The following is a 15,818-nucleotide window of genomic DNA, read 5'->3' on the forward strand; positions in this document are numbered from 1 at the left end:
TACAATAACAACGTTAGGATACTGGCTTCTTTTGCAGTAAGTAGTGGTGACTCGGAGTGAGCTGAGGAGGTGGCAGTGCCTGAGGTGCTGGTCATGTTGTTTTCTGAGCTTCAAGCTGGTTATATGGGAGATGTTGGTTTGTAATAATTCAATGAGGCATATGTTTTTATATATAATACTTCAATAAAAAGTAAACAAGAGATGGTGAGAGAGAATTCCAACCTTCACTGTCCCCTGGTCTCCTCCCCCTAATTCTTCCCATTATCTATTTACTACTACTTTAGGGAACAGAAGCCACTAGAAAAACCCTAGTGTGAAATTCTCCCTGGTAAGGTTTGGTACTCGTTCCTAAAAGTCTCGAACAATAATATCAAGTTACTTGACAACCAATTCTGTTCACAGTGCTGTTTGGCAGACCAAGGTTTGTTTTGCCAGTTCTCAGGTAACTGTATTTGGGGGTGGAATGCAGAAAGAGCTGGTAGTAGTAGGAGGTGAGTGAGAAACTAGTCAGTGAGTAGTAGTGATTGTTTTATTCTTAAATTGAAAGAAAATGTATCTTATCAGGGCAATTTAAGGCTTTCCAGACATGTATCTCAAAAATTAATATTTTTTAGATATTTTGGTATAACTGTAGGATCTAATGCTGCAGAGACGTCTGAGAATGGGTTATGAAATCTTGATGCCTTCCAGTTCCATGTTTGAGTTACGATAGGTCACAGTCACAGCATCTCTGACAAAAAGGTGGGAATCCTTAGAAGATGAGTAAATATGATTGTTGTTCAGTTGCTCGGTCAAGTCTCTTTGTGACCCCATGGACTGCAGCATAACAGGCCTCCCTGTCCTTCACCATCTCCCAGAGCTTGCTCAAACTCACGTCCATCAAGTCGGTGATGCCATCCAACCATCTCATCCTCTGTCATCCCCTTCTCCTCCCGCCTTCAATCTTTCCCAGCATCAGGGTCTTTTCTAATGAGATGGCTCTTCACATCAGGTGGCCAAAGTATTAGAGTTTCAACTTCAGCATCAGTCCTTCCAATGAATATTCAGGATTGATTTCCTTTAGGATTGACTGGTTTGATATCCTTGCAGTCCAAAGGGCTCTCAAGAGTCTTCTCCAACACCACAGTTCAAAAGTATCAATTCTTTGGCACTCAGCCTTCTTTATGGTCTGACTCTCACATCCATGTGTGACTACTGGGAAAACTATAGCTTTGATTAGATGGACCTTTTTTGGCAAAATAATGTCTGTTTTTTAATATGCCACTTAGGTTGGTCATAGCTTTTCTTCCAAGGTACAAGCATTTTAAAATTTCATGGCTGCACTCACCAATCTGCAGTGATTTTGGAGCCCAAGAAAATAAAGTCTGTCACAGAGACTGACTAAAATGAAAATAATTTTTTAACTAAAAGTCTGTCAGAATTTATAGGGATGTAAAATGGGGGACCATGTTCTTCCTTCTCAGTCTTCTGCACCATAAACACACTCCAGAGCAAGGGAAAGAACAGACATTGAGAGTCAAGTATCAGATGCTATAATTAGTCTTTTTTACACACTGCTTTACTTAACCCTTATTAACAACCCTGCAAAGAAGTCAATGAAATCTCACTTAAAATATAGCAAAATGAAGGCTCAAGTTAATCTTTATACAAAGGGAACTGGAACAAATCCAGGCTTCTAATTCCAAGGAGAAGGGAATTAATTTTAAAGGGCCCCCTTTATTTGTAGTCTTACTGATTATCAAAATATCTCCATTTTACTGATAAGTAAACAGAAAGAGGGATGAGATGACTTGCCCAACTAATGTTATATAACCAGTAAATGGCAAAGCTGTCGTTCAAGTCAAGCTTTGATTCCATAGCTCACATTCTTCACATTATAGTCTTCTGCTGCCAAAGCCAATGGGAGCCATACTGTGAAATTCTGGAGTGAGATAAACAGAGGCTTCAATACTGGACCAAACTATCTAAACTTGGGTCAGAAAAGTGACATTTGTGTTCTGGTATCTTTTAAATTCATCCACCTCAATAAAATCTTAAGCTCACGGATACTTTCTTCAGTAATTCAAAATTTGAGGGACTGAATAGCCCACTTAATTAAGCTCACAGCAAGGGGAAGAAAAGGACCTGGAATAGGAGAAAAACAACTGTTCCAGGAGCTAGGAGTTACAGGCTCTAATCCTGGCTCTGTCCCTGGCTGCAGCACAACTTTGATTAAGACACAGGGATCTCTGGCTTGTTTCACTACCTGTAAATCAAGAGTATTCAAGGCAGAATCTCAGAATGTAACTGTTTAGTACTTTGGAAAACAAAATTTCCACACCAGGAAAGTCCCCAAATTGCCACGTTTGGAGGTTAAGACTGCAGTGGTTCAGCAGGTGTGTCCTGACCAGTGTTTTCTGCCTGAAGCTCGCTCCATCATTTTTTGAAGAGCCCTGAAGAGATATGGAACAGCAAAGCAACCAGAGACGTGTAGTCATATTTAAGAGGTACTTTTATTTTTGCCAAATTAAGGGTATTAAGGTGCATACTGGGCTACCCAAGTGGTGCAGTGGTTAAAGAATCTGCCTGCCAATGCAGAAGACACAAGAGACTTGAATTCGATCCCGGGGTCGGGAAGATCCCTTGGAATAGGAAATGGCAACCCGCTCCAGTATTCTTTCCTGGGAAATCCCATGGACAGAGGAGCCTTGTGGGTTGCAGTTGCTGGGGTCGCAAAGAGTCAGACATGACTGAGCAACTGAGAACAGCCTAAGGAACATAATGTAAATATGGAATATTTCATAAAACATTCAAAATAGTAGTATTCCCTGTGTATTAGAATAGTGGACTTTCCCTCTAATGAATAGTGTTCCATTTTTAATCCTAAAGAGGTTCTTTGCCAATATGACAATGCTAGGCTTACTTGTTTGCCAGAAATAGTCCTTTCAGCTGTGATGGGAATCTGTGTCTCTCCTTACTTACTGTGTGACTCTGGGCAAGGACCTTCATCGAAGTCTATCTTTATCTTTAAAGAGACAATAACATCACATAATTTAAGTTATAGTGCCTTACACAGTAGGGGCTGAAAAATGAGGCAGCCTAGTGTATCAGGAAAAAACCTGCAGCAGAGAAACTCTGATATGGATACCTAGCACTGCCATTTACTAGCTAAGTAAGCTTGGCAAAGTGATTCTGCTTAAGCCTTAGAGTGGGGCCAGTAACTTGTATCTTCTTTTAAAAAATTAAATGATACTATACTAAAGTGGCTGTTGCATAGTAGTACTAAACAATTGGTACTTTTTATTAATAATTCTATACAATCTAGAAAGGTACACACAAGTTAGTATCCTCTTCCCCCCAAAAAATCACTTAACAAGGACATTCAGAAAGCAATACATTTAAACACATAAATGGCATCATTATATAACCTCCTGATATTTTACATTTAACCAGTAAATGGTACAAAATGGCCTAGGCTGGGTCCTGCTATAAGGTGATTTCTGGGGCTCTGGAGATCATATGACAACAGTAGTCTTCTGATATATTTATGTTTGGTAACAACTTGCTATATTCAGCATATAACACCTATGGTATATATTTCAATGTGTTAACATATTCAATTCCAAAATCTACCTAACAATTCTTAAATTCTGTTTACAAATTATGTGATGCCCCAAATTGTCCCCCAAATGCTAGCTTGTAAAATAATTTTTTCTTTTGGAATATAAGACACATTTAACATACAGATTTTACAATAAAGTTTATTAGCTGTTCTCCTCTTTCTCATAAATGGAATGGATAATGTCAATAATTCTTTACAAACCAGTATGCATTTGTTTAAGAAACTGTAATGAGGAGGCTGTCAAAAACACATATTCAATAAACAACTCCAAAAAAAGCCATGGGAAGCCAAACAGTATTACAAAAGACCAGAGAAACTGATTTCTGAAATTGTTATCTACTTTTCACTAAAATTTCTTAATTGCTCACCATGAAGATCTGTGCAACTGTACGGCAGAGCAGCTACAAGAGATGAAAGGTGTGCAGTCTGAGGGGAAAACACTCATACACATGAGGCTTTTGCCTATTAATAAAGAAGAACTGGAAAGAGGTGGAAACCAAATCCAAACCCAATGACAAGAACAACAGTAACAATGAAAAACCACCCCCCTGAATAAACACCCCCCACAAAAAACCAACCAGGAACCATCTGAAAACTTTTATAGAAAAGAGGAGAACATGCCCATGTTTTTACTTATAACCTAATTTCCCTAAAGGTTTCTTTCCACACCACCATACTCTCATTTTCACTTCACATGATTAAGGAAGATAAAGTCTAATCAATTAATATTTAATTTAAAAACCAAACAAAAAGAGTAGGTGGCAAAAGAAAAAAATATATTTTAAATATACATATATATGTTTGTGTGTGTGTGCAACTATGTAAAGAAAATAATTCCCATAGTTACAGAGTTTAAAGAAAGTTTTATATATATTTATATATATATATTTTATTATAACAAAATAGTCAGTTATTGTGGGTAAAATATTCATTAAAATCTGACCTCTAAGAATGCATTTAAAGTTTTAGACTACGTATTGGACTTCTTTCCCACTGCCATAATGAATACTACATCACCACTGTAATGTCTGTTTTGTATTTATGTCCATGAAATCTTCTCAACCTTATTTGTAAAAGGTGAGCTTCCCAAGCACCTAAACATGGCCTCAATTCAGAAAATGTGATGATCATTATGTATGAACAACTTTTGTAAGACACTGTAAATAGTGTTGCACAAGTAGATTAAAAACATTTAAACACTGTTATTCCTAGCAAATCTACTGGGAGAAAAAAAAACAAACTTCAAATAATGAAAGACTTTAAGAAGAACGCTTATGAAAAATGAATATCCCTTGTGAAATTATTAGTGAACTCAGATATTAATTTTGAAATTAAGAAACATATATTTTTGTTATTTGTCTGTATGAAATATTTGCTTTGATAACAGAGTCAATTGAGAAAAGGACTTGAGAGTTAACATATTGGCCAAACCATGCTATTAAAGTTAAGCGTGCATTGTTGCTCAAAATTCACTAAATCATTGATTAAAACCACTTTTCTTTCATTTATATTGAAATTTGGAAAGAATGTATATAAAGCTTTTCTGAAAATCTCTTAAAGTTACTTTCCCTTAAACATTAAGGAATTTTACCACAATTACCCCATCTCCTAAAATCCTATTAATAGCTGGTCAGGCCATTCCATCTTCAGCTGTGAAAAATGGCCACAAACCAATAGTGACATGAAATAATACCAACAGTATAACTTGAGGGAGACACTAAGACATCAAAAATAAGTGCAACTGCAGACCATGATGAGTGGGATATGATTCAACAAGGAAGAAGTAATGAAGACAGACTCGAGAAGGAAAGGGCAAAGAAGTGTTTCAGAAAACGAGACTGTGGAAAAGAGAAACAGAGAAACATCAGTCCTCATAACTTTTCTTTTGCTGGAACCCAAATGTAAGGACCAGACTGTTCTTCTATGATCTGCTTCACTTGGTTGTAAATGTCTTCCAGCGTATCTCCCTGCACAATAGCTGTAATGATAGAATCAGAAACCTCCATTAATTGCTTATCTTCACCACTACAATTATTTGTAAAATAACCAGAATCACTTATTCAGGAAGAAATACTGTTTATGTATTGTTTAACTAGTAAAAAGCTCATTTTATTAATTTTCCTATTTGTAAAATGGAAAACATTTTATTTCAAAAGTTTATCAAAAAGCAAGATTCGGTGATTTTTACTTTGTACAATTGGGAAACAGACACTGAAGTAATTAGAGGCAAAAGAACAGCTATCTGCAACTTACTCTTAAATGTTTCATAAAAAAGTATAAATGTGGTAAAATGTTAGCGGTGGTGGAATATGAGTATATGTAAGTGCTGGTACTATTCTTGTGATTTTTCTGTTAAGTCTGAAATTATTAAAAAATCCTTAACAAAAAAACACTTGGGTTACAATTCCATGATACTTAACAGTACTTATTAATAATATGAACACCAAATATAAGCTAATCATTATTTCAAGCAAATAATTAACAACAAAAACCTACCCAAAGATACCTAAAAATAACTTGAATAAAATTTGGCACTTGAATTTGGCAACTGCTCTCTACTCTTCTCTTTCTAAACAAATATCTTAAAAATGGATCAAAATTTATAAAGGATAAGAGAAAAGTCAGTATCATAAGAAGAAATCAACTCTGAATGTTTCCCTCTGGTCAGTATGAGTTATTCCTAAACGTGCTGTCCTTATCAACAACCTAAGATACACTAAATTTCAAGATTCTTCACCACCACAACCTAGATTAGATGAATTATTCTGAAAATGATAGCACTTATTATTACTACTGGTAATTGTGGACACAGTTCAAAATTCATTTCAGTGAGTCCATTCTTATGGCCCCAAAGCAAAATTCTAACATACAAACATCTACACACGATGCCAACCTGTGAAATGTTCAGTGAATTCTTGCTCCAGTTTCATGGCTCTCTCAAACGTCTTTCTGGCTTGTTCTTCTGTCAGACGCTTATTCATTTCCCTAGGCAAATACATTTAGAAATTAATAATTACATTGTAATACTTCTGGAAAAGGGTGACAAAGGAGAGAAGACATACATAAAATCATGAGAAGCTGAGGTCTGTTGAGAACTGTAATGTAATTGCAAACTATATTCAGTCACTGACCATGTAGCTTTGTATCTAGAACGACAGAAGGGTTTCAACACTTTCTTGCATTAGTTCGGGACAGCCAAAAAAACCCAAACATTAATTAATCAGTTTTGACTTTGATGAAAATCTCATATTAAAATATGCCTTACAGATCTACTTACCAATTTATAAGGTAGTAAAGGGGATACATGAACACATTAAATAATACCATAAGAAGGCAATCAGCAAAATAGTCTGGGTGAAACTGCTGAGTGAGTGAGTTGGTTTCTTCAACAAAGAAATAGAAAAAATGAAAAGATGGGAGGGAGAATCTGTAGATCAAAAGACTTAACAAACTGTCATAGACTTTGTTTGGAACTTGATTCAAACAAACTGAAAAAACAAACTTAAGAAACAAGAAAATATGAACTATCTGATGCTATCAAGGAATTACTGTTTCAGTGTGACATCACTGATATTTTTAACAAGGAATTTTATCTTTCAAATACATATAAAGATGTATAGATGACATCATACAACGTCTGGGATTTGTTTCAAAATAATCTGGAGTGGAGGGTTAAGGAGGTGTTGGGATAGATAAACAAGATTAGTTGTAGGTGATAATTATATTACAGCTGGATGATGGATATATGAAGGTTTGTTCCCAACTTGAGAAAGCTTTCAATGTTTCACCTTCAAATATGACATTAGCTTTGATATTCTGTAGATGACTTTCATCAGATTATGGCACCCCACTCCAGTACTCTTGCCTGAAAATCCCATGGACAGAGGAGCCTGGTAGGCTGCAGTCCATGGGGTCGCGAAGAGTCGGACACAACTGAGCGACTTCACTTTCACTTTTGATATTCTGTAGATGACTTTCATCAGATTAAGGAAAATTCCCTTTTATTCATAGCTTACAAAATGTTTTTGTCATGAAAAAATGTAAATTTTACTAAATGCTTTTTTTACATTAAAATGATCTTTTTAATTAAAATCTGGTTTTCTTTGGGGGGGTGGGGTGGTGGTGCTGTGCTGTGCAGCTTGTGGGATCTTAATTCCCCAGCCAGGGACTGAAACTGAACCTGGGTCACCACAGGAAATCACCAAGTCCCAATCACTAGACTGCCAGGAGAATTCCTGTAAAATTGTTATTGCGGTACACTACACTGACTTTTTAAAAAACTGAAGTATTGCTGATTTAAAATGTTGTTAGTTTTAGGTGCAAAGTGATTCTGTTTTATCTATCTGTATGTGTACATATATTTTCATGCATATATATTATATATACTTTTTTACATTCTTCTCCATTTTATGTTATTACAAGATATTAAATATAGCTCTCTGTGCTGTATAGTAGGTCCCTGGTGTTTATCTACTTTATATATAGTAGTGTGTACCTATTAATCCCTCAATTCCTAATTCATTTTCCCATCTCCCCTTTGGTAATAATCATGTTTATTTTCTATAATACACTGATTTTTAAAAAATTACTTTTAAAATTGTGGTAAAGGGGCTTCTCTGGTGGTTTAGATGGTAAAGCATCCACCTGCAATGCAGGAGACCCAGGCTGGATCTCTGGGTCCAATATCATATGGTAATCTGATTTTTAGTATGTTGAGAGTCCCATACTACTTTCTACAGCAGCTGCACCGCTGTATATTCCCACCTACACAAGAGTTCCAGTTTTTCCACATCCTTGGCAGCATTTATTTCTTGCTTTTTGACAGTAGCCATAGTAATGGGTGTGAGGTGGTATGTCACTGTAGTTTTGATTTGCATTTCCCTAGTGATTAGTGATGCTGGGCATCTTTTAATGTGCTTACTGGCCATTTGTTTCTCTCTCCTCTTTGGAGAAATATCTATTCAAGTCCTATCCCCATTTCTGAATCAAGTTTTATATTGTTGTTGAGTTTTATAGTTTTCTATATATTCTGGATTTTAATCTGTTATCAGATCTATGATTTACAAATATTTTCTCCCATTCTATGGATTACCTTTTTATTCTGTGGGTAGTGTCTTTTGATATAAAAAGCTTTAAGCAGTCACAAAGTCTACCTCCCTTTTTCCTTTTGTTATCTGTCTTTGGTGTCATATCTAAGAAATCACTGCCAAATCCAATGTTGTGAAGCTTTTGTCCTATGTTTTCTTCTAAGAGTTTTACTGTCTTAGGGCCTTGGTCCATTTGTAGCTGACTTTTGTATGTAGTGTTAGGTAAGGGTCCACCTTCATTCTTTTGCATGTGGATACGAAGCTTTCCTGGCATCATCTGTTGAACAGACTATCCTTTCCATTTCTTTTTTTTTTAAAGATTTTTGTTTGACATGGACTATTTTTAAAGTATTTACTGAATTTGTTACAATACTGCTTCTGTTTTATGTTTTGGTTTTTTAGCTACAAGGCATGTGGGATCTTGGTTCTACAATCAGGGATTGAACCTGCACCCCTGCACTGGCGGATGCTGACCCCTGAACAGGGCTGGGGTTAGAGATGCCAACCCTCCACACAGTTGAAAATCTGTGTATAAGTTGGGTATAAGTCAGCCCTCCATGTACTTGGTTTCTCTGTATCCACAGTTCCACATCCACAGATTCAGTCAACTGTAGACTGAGTAGCACTGCAGTGTTTACTACTGGAAACAGATCCATGTTTAAGTAGACCCACTGGAAGGACTGATCAATACTTTGGCCACCTGATGCAAAGAGCTGACTCATTAGAAAAGACCCTGATGGTGGGAAAGATCGAAGGCAGGTGGAGAAGGGGACGGCAGAGGAAGAGATGATTGGATGGCATCACTGACTGGATGGACATGAGTTTGAGCAAGCTCCGGGAGTTGGTGAGGACAGGGAGGCCTGGCGTGCTGTAGTCCATGGGGTGGCAATAAGTTGGACAGGACTGAACAACTGAACTGATGCAGTTCAAACCTGCGATGTTCAAGGGTGAACTGTAGTCACATCAGAGAAATTCTGCAAGTCCCAATTGTTGCAAGTCCCAATTGTTGTCTAGGTGGGGAGATGGTGCTTTCTACTCCAGCTTCTCTCTATCATGGTTAATCTCAAATGCGAATCTAGCCTTGCATTCCTTAAATAAACCCAACTTGGCTATTATAGTTTATCTTATAAAAACTGCTGGATTCAATTTGCTCATTATTTTGGTAAGGATTTCTGCATCTATATTCATGGTAAGACTGTTCTGTCCATTTCATTTTTTGTGAAATCTGACAGATTTTGGTATTACATTAATGTCTATAAAATTAGTTGAAGAATCTTTCTAAGACTAGTATTATTTCCTAGTTTTTGGTAGAATTCAGTAAGTTCTCTTGGCTCAGTGTTTTATTTGTAGAAAGGCTTTCCACAATAAGAGTTAAGTTCTTTAGTAATACAGGCCTAGATTCTTTTTTCCTTTTTCTATTTCTTCAGATCTTTTAAAGTATAATTCTCAAACACAGAAGACAAATATGTATATCCTGATGAGTTTTCAGCAACTTATGCTTACCTAGGCGATGGCATCCCACTCCAGTACTCTTGCCTGGAAAATCCCATGGACGGAAAAGCCTGGTAGGCTATAGTCCATGGGGTCGCGAAGAGTTGGACACGACTAAGCGACCTCACTTTCACTTTTCATTTTCATGCATTGGAGAAGGAAATGGCAACCCACTCCAGTGTTCTTGCCTGGAGAATCCCAGGGACGGCGGAGCCTGGTGGGCTGTCGTCTATGGGGGGTCGCACAGAGTCGGACACCACTGAAGCGACTTAGCAGCAGTAGCAGCAGACTGAGATAGAGCACATTACCTCAGCACCTAGGAATCTGAGTATCTTCACTCCAGTCACCAACCAACCCTCAAAGAGTAACCTCTATTTGATTTTTATAATGATTAAATTTGGGACCATGGAATATATAGATACTTTTAGGTCTGGATTTTTGTTTCACTCAAATTGTATTTATCAGATTCTTCTACACTTTTGTGTGTCGTTGGAGACTGTTCATTCCCATTAATGTAGAATGTTTCATTATGTGAATATGTTATAATTCACGTACATATGATGGGCATTTGGATAATTTCAAGTTTCTGGTTATTTAGTATAGTATTTCTGTCTAATTTAGCACTTGTCTTTGTAAACACAGGTAAACATTTCTGTTGAGTGTATATCTAGAAATGAGACTTCTGGGTCCTAAGTAATGTATATATGTTCAGCTTTAGGAGATACTGTAAACAGTTTACCAATGTGGATATAGCAATTTACACTCCTACTGTGCTACTCAAGGTGCAAAACAAAGGTATAAATGTATCTTACTAATGGAGTAAACCTTTAACTTTTATGAATATCCCTCTTTATCTCTAGTAATACTTCTTACTTGAAGTATACTTTGAAAGTAGCATAAACTAGCTTTAATTTGTTGAGTTTTCCAAGGTATATCCTTTTTTCCCCTTCTCTTTCAGCCTTTTCACAGACTAATAATTAAAGTCTGTCATATGACTGATGGGTTTTCCCAGATATTTCCCAAATACACTTCCCCAAAATATGACACTTTGGTATAATGAACATTTTAAGTTGAAGGAATGTGTAAAATGACATGTATATGAGGGACTCTGACCTTTCTCTGAAGGTCAAGAAGACCCTCATGTGAGAGGTGACTTCCCTATATCTAAAGAAAAGCAGCATCCTCATCCCTGAAGACAGAAGGAAGCTGAGAGAATTTGAATGAACAAGCCTACTAAGTTTCCACCAGGTTATTACACTTAAGTCATATCCTCTGGTCCTATCACATTCCCCCATCATTCTCTACTCTTCATCTAACCTAGTATAAAAACATTCAGGTTTAACCATTTCTTTGAGTTTTCATTTCCTTATGAAGTATCCTATGTGACTGTAAAATGTAGATTTGCACACTTTTCTCTTGTCAATTTGTCTTTTGTTAGAGGCCCAGCTGAGAACCTAGAGGAGTAAAAGGTAAAGATATTTTTCCTTTTCTACAAAAGTAACATATAGTTATTTATTTTTCATTCTTCTATTCTGACAATTTTTGTCTTTTATTGGACCATTTAGGCTAGCACTTACATTTGGGTTAATTTATACTATCTTACTATCTGTATCTTACTATCTGTATATCATGTTTCTATTTGCTCATTCCCTTCTTTTAGTATTTATTTAAATTCTTTTTGTCCTCTATTAGATAAACAGTTATATATTATTTGATTCTCTTAATCAGAGCTGCACCACCTAATTAAGTAGTAGATCCATGTGATTATTTAAACTTAAAAATTCCAATGTTACTTAATATGTAGTATATTAATGTTGATTATGATAGTGTCAAGAGTGCTTATTTAATCCTCAGGACAACCCTCTAAGGTGGATATACTATTATTATCTGCACTTTACAGACAAAGGAATTGAGATGCAAGAAGGGTAAGTAAATTATCCAATCTAATAAGTAACAGAGGCTAGATTTGTACTTAGAGGCTGTGCCTTAGGAATTTATACTTACATGATATTTTCCATGGATTTGGGTTTAATAAAAATGGAGATTGGGTAAAGTTGTGCAATCTGTAATCTCTTTATGGCATTTCCAGACACATCAAGGATACAGTGTTTGCCCTAAAATAGAGGAAATAGAGAAGAAAAATAAGTGAACCAAGTATTTTCAATTATATCACAAGTATATTTCCTAGAAAGATAAAATCTTAATTATGATATGTTTGGATTCTGTTCACTTTAAGCAAATCTGTCATTTTTATTATTAAGACAATGTATAATGACTATAGAAAATTAATTTTCCATTCTCAAATATTACATTTACAAAGGAATAAAAATGCAGTCTCCACAGACCAGTAATCTCTCAAAATGGCAACCAATATGGGGTTCCTGTCTTTTATTTTGCTGAGAAAGGGTACTAAAATATATCCTAAGGTTACCATCTTGCCATAATCATCATTTTATAAAAGAATATATGATCAAACAAGAAGGTAAAAGCCTAAGATAAAGAACTTTTTAAAACTGCATATATGTTACCACTATCCTATCCTATTTTTCATCTTATTGGGGAGCAGTGAAAACTTTACTACAAACTAGAACATTTGAAAACCCCAGTTTTGAATTTAAGAAACTTTCCTGACCTACTTAAATTCACTGTCAAATGCCATTAAGGTTTTTAGTAAAGAGGAGTATTTCCATGTTAAATCGGGTCCCTGGTGGCCCAGCTGGTAAAGAATCCGCCTGCAATGCAGGAGACCCCGGTTCAATTCCTGGGTCGGGAAGATCCGCTGGAGAAGGGATAGACTACCCACTCCAGTATTCTTGGGCTTCCCTGGTGGCTCAGCTGGTAAAGAATCTGCCTGCAATGTGGGAGACCTGGGTTCCATTCCTGGGTTGGGAAGATTCCCTGGAGAAGGGAAAGGCTACCCACTCCAGTATTCCGGCCTGGAGAATTCCATGAACTGTATAGTCCATAGGGTTGCAGAGTGGGACACGACTTAGCAACTTTCACTAACCACATATGTTGAAGATTTTTGTCCCTTCCCTTGGCTCAGATGGTAAAGCATCTGCCGGCAGTGCACGAGACCTGGGTTTGATCCCTGGGTTGGGAAGATCCCGTGGAGAAAGAAATGGAAACCTACTCTAGGACTCTTGCCTGGAAAATTCCATGGACAGAGGAGCCTGGTAGGCTACAGTCCATGGGGTTGCAAAGAGTCAGACACGACTGAGCAACTTCACTTTTACTTCTAATTTATCAAACAAATTTTATTATAACATTTCCCTGGTGGCTCAGACAATAAAGAATCCGCTTGCAATGAGGGAGACCTGGGTTCGATCCCTGAATTGGGAAGATCCCCAGAAGATGAAATGGCAACCCATTCCAGTATTCTTGCTTGGAGAATCCCTGTGGACAGAGGAGCCTAGTGGGCTACAGTTTATGGGGTCACAAAGAGTTGAACATGACTGAAGTGACTTAGCACTAAAATCAGATACTCCCCCATAATGCATCTTGAAATCTAAGGGCTTGAATCCAGTTCAATGAATGGTAATTTCAATTTAATAGGAATATTTAAAATAAAAAAATTAATATTGTATGAATACTTCAGACACACAGAAAAGTAAATAACAGACATACATGTATCCACCACCTGCTTTTATTAAATATTACTGTTTTACCTGATTGCTTAGAAATTAAGAAAGTTTACACTGAAATGTTAATATTATATCTTATTTGCATTATTTTATCCCTCTCTATATATGTACACAAATTGTAGACGTAACTTCTTTACTCCTTACTTCCTGAACTCAATGACCTCTCTTACATAACCACAGTACAATTTTAGGTGGTCATCTAGTATCGTTTACCACAAAAGGAAAAAAAAAATCTTGCTTTACGGCCAGTCCAGGACCACACATTGCATTTAGTTGTAATGTGTCTTTAGTCTCTGTCCAGCTGGCACAATTCTTTAGTCTCTTTCATGATCTTGATATTTCTGATAGTATTCAATATTTTTTTCAGAGAATATGCCTCAACCTGGGTTTGCCTAATGTTTCTCATCAGATGGCAGGTACACATTTTTGGCAGCAATAGTACAGAAAAGATGTTGCATCTTTCTCAGTCGATCATGCTCAGTCCAGGAAGCATATGATGTCTATTAGGGATTTTAATACTTTTTTTAGTGATGTTAATTAAAAATTTTGTTTTAATTTATTGCTGGTTGTGCTGGGTCTCTGCTGCTGTGTGCAGGTTTTTTTCTCTCTAGTTGTGGCGAATGGGGCTACTCTTTGCAATGGTGTTTGGGCCTCTCACCACAGTGGCTTTTCTTGTTGCAGAGCACAGGCTCTACAGTGGGGTTCAGTAGTTGTGGCATGCGGGCTTAGTTTGCTCCAAGGCATGTGGGATCTTCCTAATCCAAGGACCGAATACATGTCTCTTGCATTGGCAGACAGAGTCCTAACCACAAGACCACCAGGGAAATCCTGATGTTAATTCTGATCACTTTTTAAAGGTTTTGTCTGCCAGATTTCACCACTGTAAGACTACTATTTCCCTTTTATAATTGACAAGTATTTGGGGGAAGGATATGTTGAAATTATGTAAATATCCTGTTTCTCATCAGACAGTAATTAATTCACTCAATAACTGTAGCATACACTAGTGACTCTTGCCTTAAACAATTATTATGGTAGTTGTGAAGAGAGATCTGACTCCATGACTCCCTCTTTTATTAGTAGACATTAATAATGGAAGGTAAAGCTTCCCTTCCATCCACTTATTTATTTATTCATGTATTTACTTATACCATTGTGAACTCTTAGATTCTTATTCTCTGGGTTACAATAAGCTATTATCATTTTAATATTCTAATTTTTCCAAACTTGGCCATTGGGGGACTTTACAGGTTGACTTCAGTGTCTTTATGGAATACTTGTATCATTCTTAGGCTTCCCTGGTGGCTCAGACAGTAAAGCGTCTGCCTACAATGTGGGAGACCCGGGTTCGATCCCTGGGTTGGGAAGAGCCTCTGGAGAAGGAAATGGCAACCCATTCTACTACTCTTGCCTGGAAAATCCCATGGACGGAGGAGCCTGGTAGGCTACAGTCTATGGGGTCGCAAAGAGTCGGACACAACTGAGTGACTTCACTGTATTATTCTTTAAGCACTTCCTTAGTTTTTTGGCATAGCAAAACGTTCTAGGCTGATCTTGTACTTTCCCAATGGAATCAGCCATAATTCTAATGAGTTCTGGATCTTTTTAATGGAGGATAGTATTTAGAAAACAAGATCTAAGCAGTAGGTATTACTGAGAGTCATCATTTTTAGGCCTTCTTTGTGGACAGAGCTAGAAAATATAATCACATATTTGTATTTTCTATATCTACTATATTAAGATATATGGATTTACATTCATATCTCTAATTCTAATTCTAATCCAATTATCAGTTTAGTCAATCCTTACCTTGTTTCTAAAATCCCTGCATTGACTAAGAAATCTAGCTCCCATGAACTGTAAATATATTATTTGCTCAACTCTCAAACATATATTAGTTTCAGACCTATTACCCCATACCACTCTGAAAAACATACCTACTAATCAGAGTTCAGTATTTGTTCACAGGTTTTCCACCTTTAGCCTATCTTCAAG

The 15,818-nt window shown here is 36.7% G+C and overlaps 1 protein-coding gene across 12 annotated transcripts in view; it reads right to left on the reverse strand.

Moving 5' to 3' along the window:
• Positions 1-4,924: 4,924 nt before the first annotated feature.
• The window catches only part of DLG1 (discs large MAGUK scaffold protein 1), a 267,898-nt gene continuing 257,004 nt past the window's right edge, over positions 4,925-15,818 (reverse strand). For all 12 annotated transcript variants that reach the window (XM_069556571.1, XM_069556594.1, XM_069556591.1 and 9 more), the window contains 3 exons: positions 12,184-12,293; positions 6,495-6,586; positions 4,925-5,579 (listed from right to left, as the gene is read on the reverse strand). In XM_069556571.1, coding sequence (XP_069412672.1) covers positions 5,473-5,579; positions 6,495-6,586; positions 12,184-12,293 — 309 coding nt within the window. In that variant the 3' untranslated portion in view covers positions 4,925-5,472. The remainder of the gene's footprint in view (positions 5,580-6,494; positions 6,587-12,183; positions 12,294-15,818) is intronic.

This window comes from Ovis canadensis, chromosome 1, assembly GCF_042477335.2.
Source record: "Ovis canadensis isolate MfBH-ARS-UI-01 breed Bighorn chromosome 1, ARS-UI_OviCan_v2, whole genome shotgun sequence".
Classification (NCBI taxonomy): Eukaryota; Metazoa; Chordata; class Mammalia; order Artiodactyla; family Bovidae; genus Ovis; species Ovis canadensis.